This window comes from Trachemys scripta, chromosome 5 (assembly GCF_013100865.1).
Source record: "Trachemys scripta elegans isolate TJP31775 chromosome 5, CAS_Tse_1.0, whole genome shotgun sequence".
Taxonomy (NCBI): Eukaryota; Metazoa; Chordata; order Testudines; family Emydidae; genus Trachemys; species Trachemys scripta.
In genome coordinates this window covers 131815405-131838210 of record NC_048302.1, presented here as the reverse complement: position 1 = coordinate 131838210, position 22806 = coordinate 131815405, and the positions used below count along the sequence as shown (strand labels likewise).

Sequence of the window (22806 nt, the reverse complement as noted above, 5' to 3'; positions counted from 1 at the left end):
TAGCTTGCGGTGCCAATTCTTGACCTTCCGTGTTTTCCCTGTATGTAAATACTAGAGTCCACTGTGTAATGCAAACTGGAAACCCTTGTATCACTGAGCAGTACATTCATGGATACTACTATGAGGCCAAATACAGTGAGCTATAGGTAAGGCTGCCATTCTGTCACGGAGGTTGCGGAAGTCACGGATTCCATGACTTTCCGTGACCTCCGTCACTTCCACAGCTGCCGTGGCCGGCATGGCTGTCGCCAGGGTCAGACACACTGGCCACTGCTTGGAGATGTGCCAATATCAGCAGCAGCCCCCAAGGCGGTTGGGAGAGCGGTCCCCGGGGGCCTTGGAGCAATGGGCCGCCGGGGGCAGTCAGCCCTCACTGCTGGAGCGGGGGGGCCCCACAGAGCAACGGGGCCCCAAAAACAGAGATTTAGTCATCATGGGTATTTATAGTAAAAGTCATGGATGGGTCACAGGGCTGTAAATTTTTATTTATTGCCTGTGACCTGTCCGTGACTTTTACTAAAAATACCCGTGACTAAATCTTAGCCTTAGCTACATGGCAAGTGGACTGGTGATCCACGGATTTACAATAACGACTGAATAAGGGTAGAGGCACAGAGAAGGAAATCATTAAGTACAGGGTCCCTCCAAAACTGATTCCCCCAAAATCCTGAAAATGACTCTCTTTGCCAATTCATGAATCGTTATACTAAGACAAGGGTCTCAAACTGGGGATCACAAGGTAGTTATGTGGGGGTCATGAGCTATCAGCCCCTGGGCGGTGGGGCTGGAGCAGTCAACCCCGCACATGGCTAACAGTCCCAGTCCTCCTTTGCCCCCCCAGGTGTGGGGCTGACAACCCCAGCCCTCTGAGGGTGGGGGGGGGTCGCACTCAGAGGCTTGCTGTGTGAAAGGGGTCACCAATACAAAAAGTTTGAGAACCACTGTACTAAAACAATGATGCTGCAGAGAACGTGAACAGGCCCTTTCATATCTTTTATGTTAATATACAGACATCTCATCATTTCTCTAATGGAGTGTAGTCAGAACTAAAATACCAAGAGGTTGATAGCCTACACAGCATATGTTTATGGTAGGCATCTTGTGTTAGTGGCAGGAATGCTGTAGGTCGCCAGAAACCAAAAGGTAAATGAAATAAAGACTAGCTGAGTTCAGAATAGGGGTACAGAGGAGAAACTAAATAAGGTTGCTGTGTTAGCTCAAAATTTTTTAGGGAGTAGATTGAAAAGGGACCAGGTGGCTCCAAAGACTAGTTGAGGAACAGCAAAGTAGTATGGGGATGGAAGGGAAGAATCTTTACTCCTGGGGGAATTCTCCACCACTGCGCAACGCAGAATTTTGCAGAAATTAATGTAGTGCACACAGAATTTCCTTTCCCCCACAGAAAAGGGATGCAGTGCTGCTGGCCGCCACTAGGGGATCCTGGACCTGGCAGATCCCAGCTCACACATAGAAGACACTGCTGGGGGGTGGGATGCGGAGGGAGCTAGAGGGTTCCTGGCAGCTCCAGTTCCCAGCAGGCCCTGAGAGAAGGAGACAGCAGTGTGCAGGAAACTCCATGCAAGCCTGAGACCCAGCATCAGGCTGTTTCTCCCTCTGGATCCCTATGCTCCGGGGGAGGGAATGGAAGGGTGTATGGGCGGGGGGGGGCATTAGGGCGGGGCTCGGGGGGGGGGAGGGGTTATGGGTGTCTGGCCCCCTGACAGAGCAGGGGGCAGAGAAACAGGGACTGGGTTGTCAGAGGAGTTTCTTTAACTCTCTACTCCTGGGGGAATTTTTGTGCTTCTGTATTGTCACAGGATACTTGCTGACAGGTACACCTCTACCTCGATATAACTCGACCCGATATAACACGAATTCGGATATAACGCGGTAAAGCAGTGCTTCGGAGGGGTGGGGCGGCGCACTCTAGCGGATCAAAGCAAGTTCAATATAACGCGGTTTCACCTATAACACGGTAAGATTTTTTGGCTCCCGAGGACATTGTTATATCGGGGTAGAGGTGTATTTTGAAATAAATTACCAAAATAATTGAAACTGGTGTTACTATGTAGTGTTATTTTGACAAATAAAATTTGCAGAATTTTAAAATACTGTGCACAGAATTTTAATTTTTTGGGGCGCAGAATTTTTAATTATTTGGTGCAGAATGCTCCAGGAGCAAATCTTGTACTGCTGTTACGCTCATTCCTTGTTCTGTGAGCACAAGACTTCAGTCTCCAGGGATGCCCAAAGAAGCACCTTCCACCTGCACTAAATTTTCCCCTCTCTCACACACACAATTCAGCAGCATGCAGATTACTGAAAAGCTGGTGTTCTGTGGTAGAGAAGCACTAACAAAACAAACAGGAGACTCTCAGACTTTAACAGGAGATGTGCCAATAGCTTCCTCCACTCTTGCAAGGCAAGGGTACATTTTGGAGCTCAGTGGGATTTTTTGTTTTTGTTTTGTGTTTCATTAAAAGATGTCAACATTATTTAAGAACCTTTTAAAACAAACAACAACAACGCATTCCTCACCCTACTCCTTTAGAAATTTGTGCCAATGCGTTTTTATTGTTTGTTTTACATCCTTCCGGATGCCAACAGAAGATGTTAACCTCAAAATGTGCTAAATCGATGGTTTCTCTTTCCCTACATTTTAAAGCACCAGCTGTTTTCTGTGGAGCAGGAGGAAAGGTTTTCAGAATTCTCAGCAGTTTGGTGGGAAGAAAAAAAAGTGCTAATGTGAGTTCATGCCATATTCTGGGCCGCATATTGTGATTTTTCAATTCTATGTATGCTTTACTATTTGCTAGCTACATTTTTCAAGTATTCTGAGGAATTAAAGAAATTCCATGGAATTGTAAAGAGTCAGGGATACCGAAATTCCATTATCCCACGGTGGGAACTGCAGCAGTGGAAACGAAGAGAACTGAATACTGTGACAGTATTGCAAAATTGGCCAGTGAATGCAGCGGCATTCCAGGGGCCTTGCACAGGGTGTAGTGTTGTTTGAGTAAACAGTGACAGTCGTAAAACATGATTTTTCCCCTACAGTTCCTCACAGCCTACTGTATACTCCATGGTACCAACCTGCACAGTTTATAAAATAAGACAAAACAAACCCAAAACTTGACCACCTCATTCTAAAGGATAAATTTGAAACAGGAAAAAAAAATTACAGTAATTTACTGTTGTGCTCTCATGATTAGGGGTGAAATTTAATTTTGATTATAAGCCAGGCTGATACCGTCTGCCCCCTCAAGAAAGTCACAAACCAAATTACAGTGACCTCAAAATTAGTTGAAGTTGAAGTCAGGGCTGGAGGTAGAATTTTTCATCCACGTAATTGGATAAGAGGTTATTACATTATGACACCCTTAAAACAGGGGTATTCATCACAGTCCAGCAAATCTAAGTTCTTTGGCCATTTCTATTACATTTTGACTAGAGGATTTCAGTTCACTAAGTTGTGTCTCTTCTCTCATTTTTAATCAATTAAACTACTAGCATTTCAAACAACATCAGAAGGGCACATTGGATCAGAGAGGCTTACATTAACGGCTGGAGACCTAAGGTGTGTGCAGCATTTTTTCTTTTGTTTTTTGAGTTAAGTTTCTAGCCTTTTCCCCTACAGAAACAGACCGCAAAGTGTGTAACTCAACTGCAGGTCAATGAAAAAAAGGAAAATTTCAAAGTTAATCAGACCAGCTGTTTGCAATTAAGATGTTTAAAAAAAATGGTGTTTGCATGGGGGGGGGGGGGAGATACCTCTCCCCACTTCTGCAGCCAGATCTTAGCTAGAGAATAGAAAGTCAAAGGCAACTGCAATGAAGTTTGATTTATTTATGCAACAGGTGCGTGTGTCTAGCAGGTTGGTGGGGTGGACAGGACTAGCTCCCTGCTGGGCTGCCTACCCAAGTTCCCAATTCCTCTATTTCCTTGTTTAGGTTTCTTATCAGCTTAACTCTGAATTTTTCAGTTTTCAATTTTAAAAAACTCACCCCCTACGTTAATGCAAGGATTTTTACCTTTATGTTAGTTCTTGCAAACTTAACTTCACCTTACAGTAGGGTTTTATTTTGTGCCTAGAATACAATAAATCTCAATAAATAGTGTAAGATTGCTGCAAAGATAGAGGGAGTTCCTAGGACAACTAAGCCACCAACACAAGAGAGAGCTGCAGTGGTCGAGAGGTTTTAGATCAGAACTTTATAACTTCATGTAATCAGAGTCTTCTACTGGAAGGCAAAAGATATTATAGGCACCAGCCACATAACTTAGCAACAAGCATGCAGGCTATGCCAAGTATCTCTTTAAAAGGTCAAGAGAGCATATGATGCAGTTGAGTAGTAATACAAGCTTTTAATACAGGCTAAAGATACTTTAAACTGGTCCATTTATCAAACCACAATCTCAACCTGTCAGCATTCCCAAGTCCCTCTTGCTACCACTATGCAAGCTTCTCAGTAGGGGAAAAGAAATTGAACAGAAATTTCTTTCCTCAATTCCACCCACCTTTCTATACATTTTCTGTACCGCCTCTGTCTTTAGGAAAAACTCAGCAAAACGTAAACTTAAATTTTAAAAATGAAAGACTGGAATTAAACCTACACTGGGGCTCCACAGGCTGGTGATTTTTTTTAAGTTCAGAAGAGAAGCATTATTGAAATTCTGTAGGAGAAGCCAGTTTTCCTCAGCTCCATGGGGGCTGCCATGTTAAATCACATTTGAATTCACAGAACAAGGCTGCTCAAATACCACCATGGCAGCTATTGGCACATTTCAATGAGACTACCATGGCCTCATTAGCGTAGTGGAAATCATGAGCCTTCCTTTGTATATATTTGAAAAGCATGTCTTTGAAAGCATACTGGGGGGCAGCCAGGGCTTTCCGGCTTGTAGCTCGGCAATTGGACAATGAGGATCACCTAGCCTAGCTAGGTCAAGCAAATATAGAAAGAAAACAAGCGGAGGAGAAAGTTATTTTAAACAAGCCACACAGAAAGGAAGATTTTAAGCAGTACTTTGAAGGGGGAGAGGGAGGGTCAGTAGGGTGTAACTAAATCCTTACCTTCAAATCTGTCCAACAAAAACCTGCACTCCAAGGAACAGCATTTTTGCAATAGGGTCTTTTTTTGATTATTAGAATTCAGTTTTATTTTTTACATTTTTTAGAATGCAAGTACTTAATTTTAATCTTTCTCCCCTTCACATCAGATACAAGAGGGCTAGAAGAACAGCCCTTCCTTTCTGGTCCAACTAGGATCTGAGAGTCACCCACAGGAGGCAAGTTAAAAACTCATTCTAAATAATCAAATGAAGATTACGTAATCAAGTGGCTTAAAAAAATAAACCCTCTTTGTGTATGATCCTGCAAATGATCCTCATTCAGGCAAAACTCCAGGGCCAGTTGGAACTTCCCGTGTGTAAGAGCTGCAGAAAGGTACCCTAAACATCTTAGGGTACGTCTCCACTAGCACCGTGGCTGTGTAGTCACAGCACCACCGCTAGGAGAGAAGTCTCCCGCCACTGTAAAAAAGAAAACAAACAAACACACCCACACGAGGGGGGTAGCTACCAGCACGGCTCCCAGCGTTGGTACACTGTCTGCACTGCCTCTTTACAGCACTGAAACTTGCAGCACTCACGGGGGTGTTTTTTCACATCCCTGAGCGAGAAAGTTGCAGCTCTGCAAAGTGGCAGTGTAGACCAGGCCTGAGAAATGAACAATACTGAGTATGCACCAACTGCATTTTTTTTTAGTCTTAGCAAATAAAAGAAAAGAACCAGGTATCAATTCAAGTTCTTGGATTTATTAAAAAAACCCTACAAATAAGTTCAATATTTAAATAAATAAATAAAAAATCTTACTAACAGCAAATAGATTCCTTCTTAAACCTATACTACTTTGGGTACACAAATGGTGGTGTGCTGCTTTAAAAAAGACTCAGTTAATCCTTGCAATTTTATAAGCCATTAATCCATTGATCTCATTGAAAAGGATTAGAAGTATTCTCTTACTAGCAAATTAAAGGAGTTCTGAGCCAGATGCAAAGGAAAGCAAATCACAATCCACACCCTGCAGAGACTGCTACCACACAGCAAGTCACAGCTGAGGAACCCTCACCTGGCTTCCCATTAAAGAACAACTACTCTTTCCCCCGTAAGTAAGTAGAGTCAGGATTGAAAACTACCCTGCCCCATAATGTCTGGCATGCAATAACAAATTCAACCCAACTGCTTCTATTTTAGTTAGTCTGACTACTACACAAGATAGTTGAAACATCTGAGTTCATGCCAAAGATGAATTCCTGTGATGTATGAAGCACCATGAGAAACCTATGGACAAGTCTACGCTATAAAATTAAGCTGAGCTAAGTTACGTTGAAGTACAGCCACTGCAGTAATTAAATCGCTTTGGCACGTCCACACTATGCCCCTGTGTCAGCGGTGTGCATCCTCACCAGGAGCGCTTGCACTGATTTAACTATCAGTGTGGGGCACTGTGCAATGGCTTCTAAAAGGCGGCAACAGTCAATGTAAGCAATGCAGTGTCTACACTGACACGGCATTAACTTAACTATATCGACCTAAGTGCTACACCTCTCACGGAGGTGGAGTTATTAAGTCGGTGTAGTGGGCGAGTTACATCTGTGGGAGCTACAGAGAGTCAGGTCGACGTAAACTGCCTTACGTCAATCTAGCTATGATGTCCAGACCAGGGCTATGAATGACATTTCATGGAAGAAAATGTGTCACTGAGATGTTCTCTATGCACGGTCTTACTTTCCTCCTCCAACAACTGAGACTATAAGGCCAGGTCTACACTAACCCCCTAATTCGAACTAAGGTACGCAACTTCAGCTACGTGAATAACGTAGCTGAAGTTCGAAGTACCTTAGTTCGAACTTACCTCGGTCCACACGCGGCAGGCAGGCTCCCCCGTCGACTCCGCGGTACTCCTCTCGCCGAGCTGGAGTACCGCAGTCGACGGCGAGCACTTCCGGGTTCGACTTATCTCGTCCAGACAAGACGCGATAAGTCGAACCCAGAAGTTCGATCGCTCGCTGCCGAACTACCGGGTAAGTGTAGCCAAGGCCTAACAATTGATACATTGGCTCCATAAAAACCATTTACTTTGATCTGCTCACTGGATACTGAAAAGTTCAAAACATAATTTCAGCAGAACCTCCCTCTCTTATCAGCAAGCCTGATAATTCTCTCAAAAGTCCTGGCAGTCTCACCCCATTTCACAGCCAAGGTTTAACGGCGGAGTTCTGTAGTCAAGATTTGCACTACTAAGATTTAATCACTGGTAAAAATATACTATATGGAAGTATTGTGAAGTATTATCTGTCATTAGAAACCAACTACATTTCTCAAAACAGACTAAAAATCAAAAGATATTGTATCACAATGTAAATAGTCATATTTATTCAATCCTTCATTAGCAAGATTCTATTGTGAATTTAGTTCCTGTCTCATAAAAAACCACTCTCAGACAACGAAAAGAAATCAAAATAGAAAGTGCATTAAACAATGGATAGATGATATGACAGACAATTTATTTGAAGGGACACAAGTCAAATTTGACCCAAAATTTAGATAGAGCAGGGGTCGGCAACCTTTCAGAAGTGGTGTGCCGAGTCTTCATTTATTCACTCTGATTTAAGGTTTCGCGTGCCAGTCATACATTTTAACATTTTTAGAAGGTCTCTTTCTAGAAGTCTATAATATATAACTAAACTATTGTTGTATGTAAAGGTTTTAAAATGTATAAGAAGCTTCATTTAAAATTCAATTAAAATGCAGAGCCCCCCGGACCGGTGGCCAGGACCCAGGGAGTGTGAGTGCCAGTGAAAATCAGCTCGTGTGCCGCCTTTGGCACGCGTGCCATAGGTTGCCTACCCCTGAGATAGAGTAAAAAGTAAGCTTTTGCCAATATAAATCTCTTAAAAAAAAAAAAAAAAAAAACCTTAAAAAAAAAAAAAAAAGCCATAGAAACCACCACTGAAGTCCTAAATTGTATCTAATCCTGGTCTATATGGGGAAATCGCCTGGCACAGCTATAGCAGAATATTTATTTGGTTAGAGATAGGCCAGTCAATTTCCCCATGTAGACAAGCCCTAAAGAATGGCTGAGAAAGAAATTAAACAGCATGAAAAGGGAAGCCACATCTGTGTTCTCAGGCTCTCTTCCTACTACAGTGAATACTATGAGTTATCTCCTTTCATGCAAACATTCAGCTGAAAAAGCAGTCATTCCCTTTCTGCTTTTCAGCCATGTCACAATATCACACTCCGCATGCAACGTTCTTTGTGCAAGCATGTAAAAGAGGCCAAGTGTATAAACAATAAGCTAAAAACAGAACACATAGTTTGATGTAAGCCCATGCACACTTTGTAACAATGACCTCACTGCTCTTACACTTGATCAGCAGTATCATCACTTGATAAATATTAGCACTGCAACATTTGACCACATGGACTTTACATTGCTTTAATTTAGACTGCCAGTACAATGACAGCCACTGCACATGCATATACCCTCTCTATGAAGCAACATAAATTACAAATGTCCATTTGTAATCAGAATACTGTACATTAGTCTGCAGTCACAACAGTCCCTTCTTGTATTTTAACCTGTTATCGTTACCAAATCACATTTTAAATACTTCCACTCCCAATATTTCAAATTTTCATATTAGCATAAATGTTTCCTTAATAAAGCAGACTAGCTCATATTGATCTGACATGCTCCAAGCCAATCGCCTTTCCTCTAATGGCAAAAACTTTGCATTTAAATGATCTACTAGGAGTCTGTTCATCTTAAAAGCACTGATTTACAGGAGTTCAGGTACATGAACCCTAATGTGAGAGAATATAAAAACAGTGCACCTCCAATACCCAGCCTTTCATGCTATTCCCATAGACCACTGCGATGCTGGATATTTAAACCACTAAAGAGCAGGCCCTTCCTGTATTTAACTACTAGTATCAGAGCACAACTTACAGAAAACTGGACATCTGAACGGAGATGGACATCTGTAAAGAAATTAAAAACAAATCAAACACACACAATACAGCAGCAGTTGTCAAACAAAGAGCTCCACTAACCCCAAGTCTCACTGGCACTGCTGGGGCGGTAGCTGTGGTGTTTTAAATTAATACAGCCCAGACAACCCTGACGAAGCGCAGGAGTTATAACTGACACACACATCTGCTATGCCAGTCACAGCCAACACACAAAATGAGAGATGGGTTTTTAAAACAGCACCACTGTTTTTTAATCATCAACCGAGAGGCCCTCAGAAAAACAGTGTTAATGATCAATCAGAGGGCAAGAATGCATTAGTCTCATCAGATAAGAGTTATTGTTCCAGTGACAGATTCTCTATAACAATAGTGTTCTTAAAAATAATGTTTTTTTCCTCGAGTATAAAAAGAAATGCAATAATGAGCTAGCTACCTTGAAGAGATGCATTTTTTCTTTGATTCATTTTAATATATTGAATCCCTAAGTATATAATACAGTTTAAAGTAATCCTTTCTGGTGATTATATTTCTCTAGTACATTAATCTGCATGTCCAGTGTGTTCCTGCTTTCAATGTGTTCTTTGTATATCTCAAATGTAAAGATGGTTTTAAAAGAGCCTTTTTATTTTTAAAATAAAAAGGTAGTCGGGCTATGTGTTTGACACAGGAAAGTAGGGGCAGGTGGATAGAAGAAATTTTTAAATATTCTGATTTAATATCCACATTTAGTCAGTTTAACATGCAATTTGAATTTATATCTATCTGAAGGCCTACACTCAAAATAAAGTGTCTAAATACATTGAGACTGATTCAATAAAATGGATATCATGGACTTTTGATTTCTCCTGTGAGAACTGCACCAAAATGATGGCACACATACTCAAAAATTCTACAGTATGTTTTACTAGGAAAAGTATAAATAAAATCAAAGACAGAAGAAACATTTTGTTAATTTAAAAATATTTGAAATGCAAGAATTATTTGTCAAATATGGCTTAACCTGACAATGTCTTTTAATTGGAAAAATGCCGTGGCTCCAGGGTGTAAAAAAAAAAAAAAAGACTTGTAGACTAGCAAGTATATCTGGAAGAACATAGCTAGTATTCTTCTGACAATACTTTAGAGGAAAAGCTTTGCAGTAAAAAAGAAAATTATGAGACAACGTCAAGTTAAAAGCCATATTGGAAAATTGGTTCCTGGATGGCTAATACTCTAGATTACGCAAACAAAAATATAAATATATTTGTACTTTCCACCTTCTTATCACTTTGGTCAGGGTGGACAACTAAAGTAGACAAGACAGTTTGATGCACAGGTTCTCATGCACTATCACAATGTTAAAGGCCACAACCCCTCCAGATGAAATGTTTCAATACTAAGATTTTTTGTTTTGTTTTTTAATTTCATGAATTCTATAAGACAAACCCATAAAATCTAAATTTGGACCTAGAAACACCTGATAGCTTGACAGTGCCCTTAAAAACCTACTAAAGAGGGATGTATGATAACTGAACTCCTGAACCTGGTTCACTCCCACATCTGCTTCCTCCTCTTCCCATGCCCCAAAACATCTCTGGAAAAAGTCTCACGATCATGCAGGCTTCCTCCACTGCAACTCTCTTCTCTCCCTCCTTCAGTACTGCTGTAGACTATCAAGCAGCTGTATTTCTCCATCCTCATTGACTCCCATACCTCAAACTCAATTAGTGCTTTGCTATATTTGTCTCATCGTCTGCAAAATCTTGCTTGTTTTTTAAAGGAAAAAAATGGTCAGATCTATCTTATATGGTCCCCATTAGTGTCGTATCTGAGCCCCACACAATATTTAATGGCTTTTTTGCTCATAACACTCCTAGGTAGGGTGACCAGATGCCCCACTTTTTGGGTCTTTTTCTTACATAGGCTCCTATTACCCCCCACCCTCTGTCCCAATTTTTCACACTTGCTGTCTGGTCACCCTGCTCCTAGGAGATAGGAAAGTGGCACTACTGCATCTTATAGATGGGGAACTAAGGCAGAGAGAGGCTAAATAACTTGCTCAAAGTCACACAGGAAGTCTGTGGCAGAGCAGGGAATTGAACTCAGGCCTCCCAAGTGCAGACTCTGAACTATTCTTTCACCACAACCTCCCTTCCCTTCCCTCTTACTCTCTTCTGCCCTTCCCTGCCAACATCTATCCCAGGGGTCGGCAACATTCAGCACGCGGCTCGCCAGGGTAAGCACCCTAGAGGGCCGGGCCAGTTTATTTACCTGCTGACGTGGCCCCCACTGNAACTCCTTTCTGTGCTTGGACACAAGAGGTGCTGTCCCTGGGGAAAAGAATTCTATTACTCTGTTCACAAGAAATATAATCCACTACACAAACAACTAGGCTGACTAGATGTCCCGATTTTATAGGGACAGTCCCGATTTTGGGGGCTTTTTCTTATATAGGCTCCTATTACCCCCCGCCCCCATCCCAATTTTTCACACATGCTGTCTGGTCACCCTACAAACAACACAAACCATATTTCTTGCTCTCCCCTCCTCCATCAATGTTTGCATGTCCTGATCTGTTGACAATTTCTCAATTTACAGACTTCTGTCTACACAGAAACCTCTAAGCCAGGGGTCGGCAACGTTCGGCACACGGCTCGCCAGGGTAAGCACCCTGGCGGGCCGGGCCAGTTTTATCTACCTGCTCACGTGGTAGGTTTGGCCGATCATGGCCCCCACTGGCCGCGGTTCACCGTCCTGGGCCAATGGGGGCGGCGGGAAGCCGCGGCCAGCACATCCCTTGCCCGCGCCGCTTCCCGCCGCTCCCATTGGACCAGAACTGCGAACCGCGGCCAGTGGGGGCCGCGATCGGCCGAACCTGCCGCGTCAGCAGGTAAATAAACTGGCCCGGCTCGCTAGGGTGCTTACCCTGGCAAGCCGCGTGCCGAACGTTGCCGACCCCTGATCTATCCTCTCCTCCTGTCAGAATGCTGTCTTCCACTCCATTCTCTTCTAACTAACCAACCTAAGGAGATAAAATGTGTTCCCACTCTCAGCCATCCCCTTTCTCTCCTCCTTTCAATCTTTTCTGGGCTATTTCACTCAAAATACAAGACTGCAGTGGTCTTAACCCAACTGCTTCTCTAACTTTGCCCCACCTGCACCTCAGTGAACATGCCATTGCCTTGAGTTCCTCTCCTCCATTTTAGATTCCAGTCCCTCCTAACCCCCTCCATTCCACAGAAACTGCTCGCCCCAAGGTTTCTAATGATCATTTCCTCGCTGGATCCTAGGGCCTGTCCTTCACCTTCCTTGACTTATCAACAGTGCCAGGAGCAGCAGAGGAGACACTGTTAAAAATCACGTCCTTACTTGGCTTGAGAGACCATTTTTCCTGGGTTCAAATCCTACCTCTCTGATCACTTCAGAATCTTTCAGTAGGGTGGGGAGTCCTCAACACACCCCCATCTCTTCATGGGGCAGTCCCACCGGGCTCCATTCTTGATCCTCTCCTTTCCTTAATCCCCATATTTGGGTGACTTCATTGTTCACACAGGTTTAAACTGTCACCTATAAACTGCTGACTCACGCCTCTATCCTCTTTGCTCTCAAGCAGACTCTCTCAATTCGCTCATCTCAACGTGTATATCCAACATCTCCTCTGAGAAATCTCCACCAGCTTACACTTAACATAGCCAAACTGAGCACATGATTTCCCCCCCGAAACCTTCACTTCCTGTCACTGCCAACACCATCCTTCGTAGTTCAGCCCCATTATGGGTCATCTATCTTGAATTCCTCCCACTCTTGCCTTATACATCCAGGATGTAACTAAGTCCTGCCACTTCTTCCTTCACATCGTTTTTAAAGATCTAACCTTTTCTGTTTGGGATAGCTCAGTGGTTTGAGCATTGGCCTGCTAAACCCAGGGTTGTGAGTTCAATCCTTGAGGGGGTCATTTGGGGATTGGTCCTGCTTGGAGCAGGGGGTTGGGCTAGATGACCTCCTGAGGTCCCTTCCAACCCTGATATTCTATGATTCTAACAGTCAATACTCTCATCCAGACCCTCATCTGTCCTAATGACTGCAGACTCCCCCTTCTGGTCCCCTAGCACTGCCATACAAAAAAAGCAGCTAAGATCACTTTCTTTGCCTCCCCACCTTCTCTTTGTATTCATACTCTGGCTTCAAGCTTTTCAAACTTCACAACTCTGCCTTGCCCTATTTATCTGACCTTGACTTATCACAATACCACCTGCCTCCTCTGTTCCAACCATTTGGCAGCTTCTCACAAACACATCTTATGCCTTCTTCCACACTGTCCCTTATGCACTGAGCACCCACGCTGAATTGTACAGTAAGGCCAATAACCTCCCCTCAAGATGCACCTCTGCCATGATGCCTACAAGAAATCAGCCAATTAATAGCAGCTTGAGGACAAACAGCTCAGCATGGTTGGTACTTTTACATAATTACCATGAAAAAAAACTCTACACGTACACAAAAATTGTATATTTTATAGTGTTACCCTCCCTTTACATGCCGCTTCCTAGTCAGCTGTTCAGGGCAAGGACTGTGTTTGGTATGTGTGTGCACAAAAGACTGCTAATCCTGATCAAGATCTCTAGGAACTACATATTATAAATATTACATAATGATGACTAAGAGAACTAACAGGCCCGTGTAGTTTGCTAGGCCCACCAGATTTTGTAGAACAGACTATCTTTGCTGTTTGGGGAGGGGGAAGTCTCATTCTCTCTTTTCAGGTATAAATAACTAAGTCCAACTAACTTATCAGCGCCAGTGAAAGAGGCTACTGCAGTCAATTGCTGGTTTGATAGTTCAACTGTTCCCTCTAGATGAATGGCCAATAAATTCCACCAGCTCAGAGGTTTAACTTCCTAACTTTTGCAGCAAATATGTACCTTTTAGAATGGGTCATCTCCAGGAGAGTGGTTATTATGGTTAAGGTAGAAGCAACCAAGAGGCTCCAGCTCGTGCAAAACACGATAGTGCAGCTCCCTAGCGAGGAATCACATCACCTCTGTACTCTATACGCTCACAGTTCATTTCCAATTCAAGGCCTTGAACCTAATTTACAAGGCTGTGAGCAGATCAAGACCTTTGTATACCTGAAATAGCCTCTCCAACTACAAGCCTCTGAGTCAAGTGTAGTCTTCTGGGACAATGCTGCTAACAAGGCCTAGAAGAAAAGTTACAAGACTGTAGATAAAATGTCTTGGGTCAACAATGCTCAACTCTGATATCAGCTACTGCACGAGATAGAACTAACCCAAAGCGTAGCCAGCTTCAGAACGTATTACAAGATCCAGCTATGAGCCAGAGATGTTCTGCCATAACAGAAAGCAAGGAAACCCTAATATTTAGGGTGGGAGGTGGGGTGTTCAAGAACTAAACCAAACCAAAAACTTTCAGGCCTACTTTAGGTACACATCATAAAGAATTAAAATGCGTCACAATTTTTTTCTGCTGTACGAGTCACCCTTAAACAGCTGCTGCATTCCATCATCTACAGGAAGAAGCTCCCTCTGCCTTTGCATCACCCCAGGGCTGGCCTTGGTTTACTGACTGCACAGAGGAGAAAATAAATAGCTAGGGGAAAAGCTGGAGCAGCAGCGGAGGTTGACCAGTAAGACAACCTTGTGTTCTATTTAGCATCACTGATTCTACTGATGTTCTGTGAACAGCTTTGTTGATCTCTACCACTGCAAGAGCAGGAGAATTATCCAGTGGAACGGCATTGGGATGGCAGCAACCTGATATACCTGTACCCTATGACAAAGTCAGTTGCTGCTTGTGTAACACACTGGTGGGTGGGTGGGTGGTTACTAGGGTGACCAGACGCCCCAATAAAATCGGGACTGTCCCGATATTTAGTTTGTCCCGCAACCCGACCGATGGCTCAAACTGTTGCAGCTCAGGCTTTCAAGTCTGCAGAATCCCAGTTCCATCCTTGGTGCGTCTGCCAAGAGGGCAGCCGTCATGCTGGCTGTGACTTTCATTGGCTAGATCAGCAGAGGCTGGGCCCTCACTGCCGCTACGGTGTCAGAACCAGGAGGGAACAAACACCCCTGGTTGAGTTTCAGAGGGTGAGCTTGAGCTTATCACCCATAATACACGTCCTTCCTGACCTAAGGCCAGTGGAGAAGTGCTAGCCTTGTAGATGACTGAAGAGAAGCATAAAGATGGAGTCATGTGCAAAGGCATGGTCCATAGGCATAAAAAAGCCTTCACTTTAGGTTATTATCCCAGTCTCTTGTCTAGTCTCTAATCTACCCTTTTCAGGAGAGGTTATGGAGGAAGTGTTGGCTGGGAAGCTCCAATACCACTTGGATCAGACAATGATGCAGAGCTCAGTCTAGAATCAAACTGTCTCACATCATAGAGGCAGCTCTGATCAATGTAACGGACAATCTTCTAGTGATGGCTGTCATGGATTTGCCCTTGCTGAGGTTAGCGGGCACTCAAAGATGCCTGGGTTTTAGTTGTTTTCAGTCTGGAAACCACAACTGAATCTAGCCTGGGGCAGTCTGTGGAACTCCCCCGGCCTTGAGGAGATCTACTGGAATTTCCCACATAGAGAGATGCGCCAGTGGGAGTCTGGACTAGAAACCTGTTCCCCTGGCTGCCAGTCCCAGGCCTGAACAACTAGACCACACTCTCTCTCCTGGCTGTCTCTGGCATCTGGTACAAGGCCTTCCTACATTGGTCAGTACATTTTGGATTCTTTGCACCCCTCCCAGAGATACCAGCTTTGCTCTGAGACTTTCAGGGGTGCTTCTGGAAGAAAGAAAGAAAAAGTTAGGGAGGAATTAGGGAGATTGGTTGGACCGTCGACAAGGTACAAAGCCACATATAGATGGGGGGGGGGTGAGGAGGGGCGCTTAGAAGGAATGCCTTGAACACTTCTGCATTTTAGATGCATTTCTGTGCATGTTAAAGTAAGTGGGACTTCTCCCCCCACAGAGAAACAAGGACCTCTCTCTCCTACCCTATCCTCTCCTCAAGGAGTTCGGGAGAGGTCTCAGTTTATCTATGACCAAGGAGAGGGCATGGGCCCCCCCTTGTTGTGCCCAACTCCCACCCCTAAACAAGAAGAAGGGGAGGATCAGCCCTAGGTACACTGCCCTCCTATTCTGTAGAGGGCCCTTAATTACCTGGGCCAGTTCTGGGCCTCCTTATCAGGTGGGGCATCCTCTGTCCCATTCCCTCTCTCCTCCTCCAATGCTGCTTCCTCCTGCTCCTCCCCCCCCCACCTTGCCTTCTCCTCCCTTGCAGACTGCACAGTGAGGGTCTGACAGGAGGCAAGCTGCAGTGATTCTGAATGGAGTTTGGGGCACGGGAGTCACCATCCAAGCCACAAAGCTGCATGTTGTGCGCTAACTGCCCAAGCAGACCTTACTGGTACACTGGGTACTTCGAGCACAAAAACAGAGTCCAGCAGGGTCCACATGGGGCAGTTAGAGCGCAGCCCGTGGCTTGGGCAGGGAAAGAAGCAACACCCTGGCCCACTCAAAATCTCCATAGCTTGTTTCCTATCAATTAAATTAAAATTAAATTAAATTAATGGAGATATCCTATCTCCTAGAACTGGAAGGGACCCTGAAAGGTCATCGAGTCCAGCCCCCTGCCTTCACTAGCAGGACCAAGTACTGATTTTGTCCCAGCTCCCTAAGTGGCCCCCTCAAGGATTGAACTCACAACCCTGGGTTTAGCAGGCCAATGCTCAAATCACTGAGCTATCCCTCCCCCTTGCCTGTGCCATAAGGGGGGTGGTGGTGGTAAATACCCCCCACAGCTGCAGAACTATTTGCTGTGTTTGTCAGGCGGGTGTGTGTCACTCATCAAGTATGCATGTGCTTGCAAAATTCGTAGGCTTAAACCTGTATTAGTAATTTCATAATTACATGTAAAAATCGGGAGCATTATGGAAAATTAGGAAAATCTCTGCCTCCCCCAAGTGGTTCATCTTTTTGATATTATTTTCTTTTTTCCTGTATTGTTTGAGGGAAAGACTAGCTAGTTTTTCTGGGCTCTGGCCAAGATTTTATTTAAGTTTTTCTATAGATTGCCTAGCACTCCAAATATAGTAACCAGAGGAAGTGCTTTATGAATACAGCAACTGAATAAATAATCTGTTTCACTTGTGTTGATTTTATTATGTAATAAGTTTAAGGTAGTTTTATTTACAGCTGATATAAACACATACCAAGAAGATTGTAGTTGCTTGGTTTAGTATTAAACCATGTAGGTTACCCAGGGATCAATAACAAAGTCTGAAACATTCCATTCCATTTTGGCTCTCTCATAACACAAACAGGAAGAATATGGGCAAGATATGTTTTATTCATCAGTGTAGTTTATCGAGACAAGCCATTTCACCGTTTGAACTAAATGGGCCAAACTTATCTGTGATGTAACTCCATACACTCAGAAGTTATACCTGGAATTATTCTGGTATATTGTATCTCCCACACCAAGCAATAAGGGTGAACTATTGTTTAAGATAAGTAATTGTTTCATTTCAGTAACTTTGACGTGATAAGGCACAGGAGGTATTGCCAAAATTAATACATCAGATATCTGTGTCTAGGAACACGTTCCACCTTGGTGATATGGTTTTATACAGTATGTATCACCTAAAACAAAACAGGATATGAGATTTTAAGCATGGCTTCACTCTGAAAAGTGACTCAGCAGCCTAATATTGTGAGGTTGATTTCGTATCAAATTTGTCTAGTTTTACAAGTAAAAAAAAAAAAAATACAGTTTTTTCTGTTTGCAGGCATTAGACTCAACCCACAATCTCCAAGTCATGCCGAGTTCTTTCCTATTTCTGCATTATCATGACAACAAAATTCTGCAGGCAAATTATGCTTTCAGTTACACTTGTACCAACCAGCTATTTTCAAAAGGTGTTGCACAGGTGTAACAGAGAGCAGAATATGATCTTGTAATTGCAACTTAACAATTCTGTTGATGAAGCATGATCCAGAAGTAAACGCAGCTCTTTCACAGAGCTCTTTTGGTTCTACCACTGCTCATCAGAATAAATTCTTCCACTTCTGCCTCCCACCCCACTAAAGCAGATAGTGATCTTGCAAAAATGGCACCTTGTTGTAGTCAATAGATCGATTCCCTGTTTATATTGCAAATCCTTTTTCATACTAGAACTGCCCTTTAAATTAGGCAGGACTCTAGGTAGGGGATCTATATTTTATTCACCTTCACACACGTTTTTTCCTTCTTCCTCTCAACATAAGTGCTCTGCCAATATGCTTAGTTTTAAGCATGTGAGTAGTCCACTTACTCCAATGGGGCCTCTCACCAGGTTAAAATCAAACATGAACTTAAGTGCTCTTATGAATTAGGGCCTTAATGAGCTTCTGGTAGCAAAAGGTGTAAGAGGTGCAGGTGTAGCCTGCATTTGGAGAGGAATGGACTTTATTGGAATAGATCTTTTCCATCACTAACTTCTATATTTGAATAAAGAAACATGGTAAAACAGAAGAGGGCTTCTTAATACAAGAACCATGCTTCAGTTGCCATTTAGTTTACCAGCTAAAATTACACTGCTATGTCTATTCAATATAGTATATACTCATGATATAGTTCTCCAAAGTACCTAATCTAGATTAGCTGATTGCTACTTCACACACAGCACAAACAAATAAGAAAAATGAAACCTGAACTATGCAGCTAATGCAAGGAAACACTCCAGCTAATGTGCACCCCACAGACGAACAATAGGTACAAAAGAGAAATGATTAAATAAAAGAACAGAACCATACAGCTCGTGTCTTTATTCGGCTTAAAGTCAGCTGCAGACTGTGAATAGGAACCCTTCCTAGTTGAAACAGTCCTGCAGAGCAGTAACAAAAACAAAGAAAAGCCAGTTTGAAACAAAATTTCTGCTCAAGAGCCCAGACGTTTTTCCTCTGTAAAAACCAGAATGAGGAATGCATCTCATTATTTTCCAGCAGCCCTGTGAGAGGAGCCACTGAGCTGGGTTACGTGATACTGAACACGTTATACATGACAGGAAACTCCACATCAAAGACAGGGAGCATGCCAGAGCAATATGTAATCAAAACCTCCTGCCAAAGGTGGGGGGTGGGAAATCCAACACACATACACAGACGTGGAGGATCTGGCACCACCGAGCGCTATTTGCACATGGTGTGCGTGGAGGGTTGGGGGAGAGCTACTTGGTTACAGATATTAACAGAGCCCTGCATCACGAGTATTGCACCAGCAAATACACCACTGGGAACAATTCCACATTGGCTGGGTGGAACAGCCTAAACGATCTAATACATCTTTTCCATAGAAAGCTTTTAGGATTTAAGACTTCCTCCCATTAACTCACAGATTCCCTAACCTGTGCATTGCCCATGCACCCTAAAACAAAGACATACGATGCAAGGCAAGAAGCAGAAGGTGCATTTTCTTTCCAGCATTCTAGCCGGTGTGATCTACCCACCACCCCAAAAACAGCAGCCTCTTGAATGCTTGGGGTCTGTCTCTGTAAGTGCTTGCATGGCCAGAAAGTGCAGCTCAGGGTACATTTTAAATATGAAGACGATGCTTTTAACAGAATCACAAATATTTGTCTCAGCCCCTAAAAAGCCATAGGATGTGCTACGACACCACATTAGCAGCAACCTCTCTGCCCTACCACTCCACCAGACAGTTCAGCAGCACAGAGCAGCAGACAGGACACACTTGACTGGGGGATGTGCCATCCCGGGCAGACTGTACCCACCTCGGACACCGCCCCGAGAGGGGTGTGTCTCTTTCACTCGCTGGCAACCTTGGCACAGCCCATGGTGTCAGGCAGATATGACCAAATTGAGAACTTGAGTTGGGATTTGGGGGCCTGCCCTTCTCCCCACAGGGGATGTGTGATGCCAACCGCTCTGCAGGAGGGTGTGCGCCTGACCGCCCCCCCGGCTCCGCGGCACAGAGAGATGCTCCCCTTCCATCTCCTCTCCCTCCCGGGCTGTTACCCGCCTCCCACCACTCCCTGCCCCCCTTCAGCCAGGTGGAGGGGCTGAGGCTCCCCGCCCCGAGCAGGTAACCACAGCTCACCTCCCTCTGCCCTCTAAGGGGGTCAGGTCTCCTCCCCAAGAGCAGGTCAGAGCCCCTCCCGGCTGCCAGAAAGGGGGGGGGCAGCTCCTCCCTGTAGTGCCCCCGTCCTCTAGTGAGACCATGGGGGGGGAAGAAGCGCTCCTCCCTCCCCCACCTGCACGGGCACTCGGGGGGGGGCAGCTCCCCCCTCCCTGCAGCGTGCACTCGGGGGGGGCAGCTCCCCCCTCCCTGCAGCGTGCACTCGGGGGGGTGATTGGGGGCAGCTCTCCCCCATCCTGCAGTACCCTACCCCCGGGGGGCAGCTCCCCCCACCCTCCGGGGAGCCCCTCACTCACCCAGAGATGCTGCCCTGGCCGAGGGAGTCCGTGGATGCCGCAGCCGCCTCGCTCCCGCTGACAGACAGACAGACAGCACTGCCAGGCTGGGGCAGAGCGCCAGGGACCCGGATGTGGAGGGCCCCGCCCACTCCGCTGCTGTCTAGCGCGGGGCACTCGGAGCTCCCGCTCTGCGCGTGCGCCGAGCGACTCCGGAGCTCGAGCTGCAGCGGGGGGGGCGTGTGTGTGTGTGTGTGTGTGTGTGTGTGTGTCTGTCGGGGGGGGCGGAGCGGGGATCGTGGCTGTTTCCCGGCCTCGTGGGGACGCCTGCTGCTTGCAACCAGGGCAGGGAGCGTCCAGCCTTTGTCTGTGCATTGCAAGACTCCCGGGATTTCCCTAGACTCCCCTCAGGAGGCGTGTACACGCCTCCCCCCCAACACCCCCCCAGTTACAGGCAGTGTTGTCAATTTAGTCGTCAGGATGGAAATCTGAATTGACATTGAAACATTACTCCACACTTTAAAAGCATATCTCGTATATGAGCCAATACTCATGTACCTGAGCAATCACAAGGGGTTTGAAAAGCAGGAACAAAGACTAGCTTCCTCATACAGCTGTTATGTCTGAGGATGTCAGCGCGTTTGTTTCAGTTACATTGGCCTACCTAATAATGTCAAATGATTATTTATAAGTAAGGGCTGAATGAGCTCTCCCCCGACAGCTAGTGAAGAGCCAGGGGTGGGTGGAAAGGCTTCAGGACCAGCCTGTATTTACATGAACACACCTACTCTGCCTAGGTATCCGGCAGACAGCGCTGTGCTGCCCAAGTGATCAATTTTGGCTGGTGTTGGGTTACAAATCACTTAAGTATTAAATGTGGGGGTCATGAAATGTCGTTCTCCTCATTGTCTGAGTAAAGGGCAGCAGAATTGTACTTCACCTGACTGAATGAGGGGGTCTCCCTCAGTGCTTAATTTGTGCTAGGGCTGGGCCCCGGCACCTCTAGGCTCATAGCCCTGGGACCTCTGGGCTTGTTACATCAGTTATGAAAGTAAAAACTTGCTTGAACCTCAGCGCCTCTCATTACAAATTAAGCACTGGCCATCCTCAACTGAACTGCACTCCCTAAGCAGGAGGTTTGGATACCATATCCTAGTGAAGAGAGAGGGTGGGGCACAGGTGTTTTGCTTGGTAGTGTGGTGTGCCTAAATCACAGGCACTATTTGACCTGCCCCTCTCTCCTGTTTAGGGAGAGAGCTGATTAGGCTCCATAAGGAGTCTTTTGGTTTGTTAAGTGACCACTAGAGCTGAAATCACTAATAATCAGGTTTAAGTGCTTAGACCTGCAGTGGGTCAGTGTTTCTGTGGAAGAGACAGCCCAGCCTGCACTAGCAGCCAGGTTCCCCCACTGAGAGCTGAAATCACTGAGAGTTGGGTGAAACCTCGAGAGATGGACTCGCAGAGGTCACAGTGGCAGGTGGCCACAGAGGTGACAGTGCAGGGCCATTGGGGACAGAGTGATAGAGTGAACGGTAGCACGACAAACAGCAGCACTGGACTGTTTTTGTGACTTCGCTCCAGAATGCTAGATTTGTGACTGGGAAACTTACATAAATATACGTTTCCTAGTAGGCCAAGATTTTTAAAATGCAGTATTTGCCAAGGTCATTATCTCACATCATCGCTATCTCAAGAGGTCATTATCTTGGGGAGTTTCTTTACTAAACTTTTTTATTATTATTTTTTATGTAAGAACAGCTATATTGGGTCAGACCAATGGTCCATCTATTCCAGTATCCTGTCTTCTGACAGTGACTATTCCAGGTGCTTCAGAGAGAATGAACAGAACAGGCAATCATCGAATGATCCATCCCCTGTCATCCACTCCCAGCTTCTGGCAAACAGAGGCTAGGGACACTCAGAGCATAGTGTTGCATCCCTGCCCACCCTGGCTAATAGCCATTGATGGACCTACCCTCCATGAACTTATCTAGTTCTTTTTTGAACCCTGTTATAATTTTGGCTTTCACAACATCTCTGGCAAAAAGTTCTATGGGTGACTGTGCGTTGTGTGAAGAAATACTGCCTTTTAAAAAAAAACTTGCTGCCTATTAATTTTATTGGCTGACCCCTGGTTCTTGTGTTAAGTGGAGGAATAAATAACACTTATTCATTTTCACCACACCAGTCAAGATTTTATAAGCCTCTATCAGATCCCCTCTTAGTCATCTCTTTTCCAAGCTGAAAAGTCCCAATCTTTTAAATCTCTCCTTATATGGAAGCTATTCCATACCCCAATCGTTTTTGTTGCCCGTCTCTGTACCTTGTTCAATTCCAATATATCTTTTTTAAGATAGGGTGACCA

The 22806-nt window shown here is 44.7% G+C and overlaps 1 protein-coding gene across 2 annotated transcripts in view; it reads right to left on the bottom strand.

Moving 5' to 3' along the window:
• The window catches only part of RNF24 (ring finger protein 24), an 83601-nt gene extending 63023 nt beyond the window's left edge, over nt 1–20578 (bottom strand). The window contains exons 1-2 of one of the 2 annotated variants that reach the window (XM_034771397.1): nt 20463–20576; nt 9017–9048 (exon numbers count right to left, since the gene is read on the bottom strand). In XM_034771397.1, the coding sequence (XP_034627288.1) occupies nt 9017–9048 (32 nt within the window). In that variant the 5' untranslated portion in view covers nt 20463–20576. Of the gene's footprint in view, nt 1–9016; nt 9049–20462 lie in introns of both variants that reach the window. The other variant, XM_034771398.1, reaches the window with a different exon arrangement.
• Between the last annotated feature and the right edge of the window lie 2228 nt (nt 20579–22806).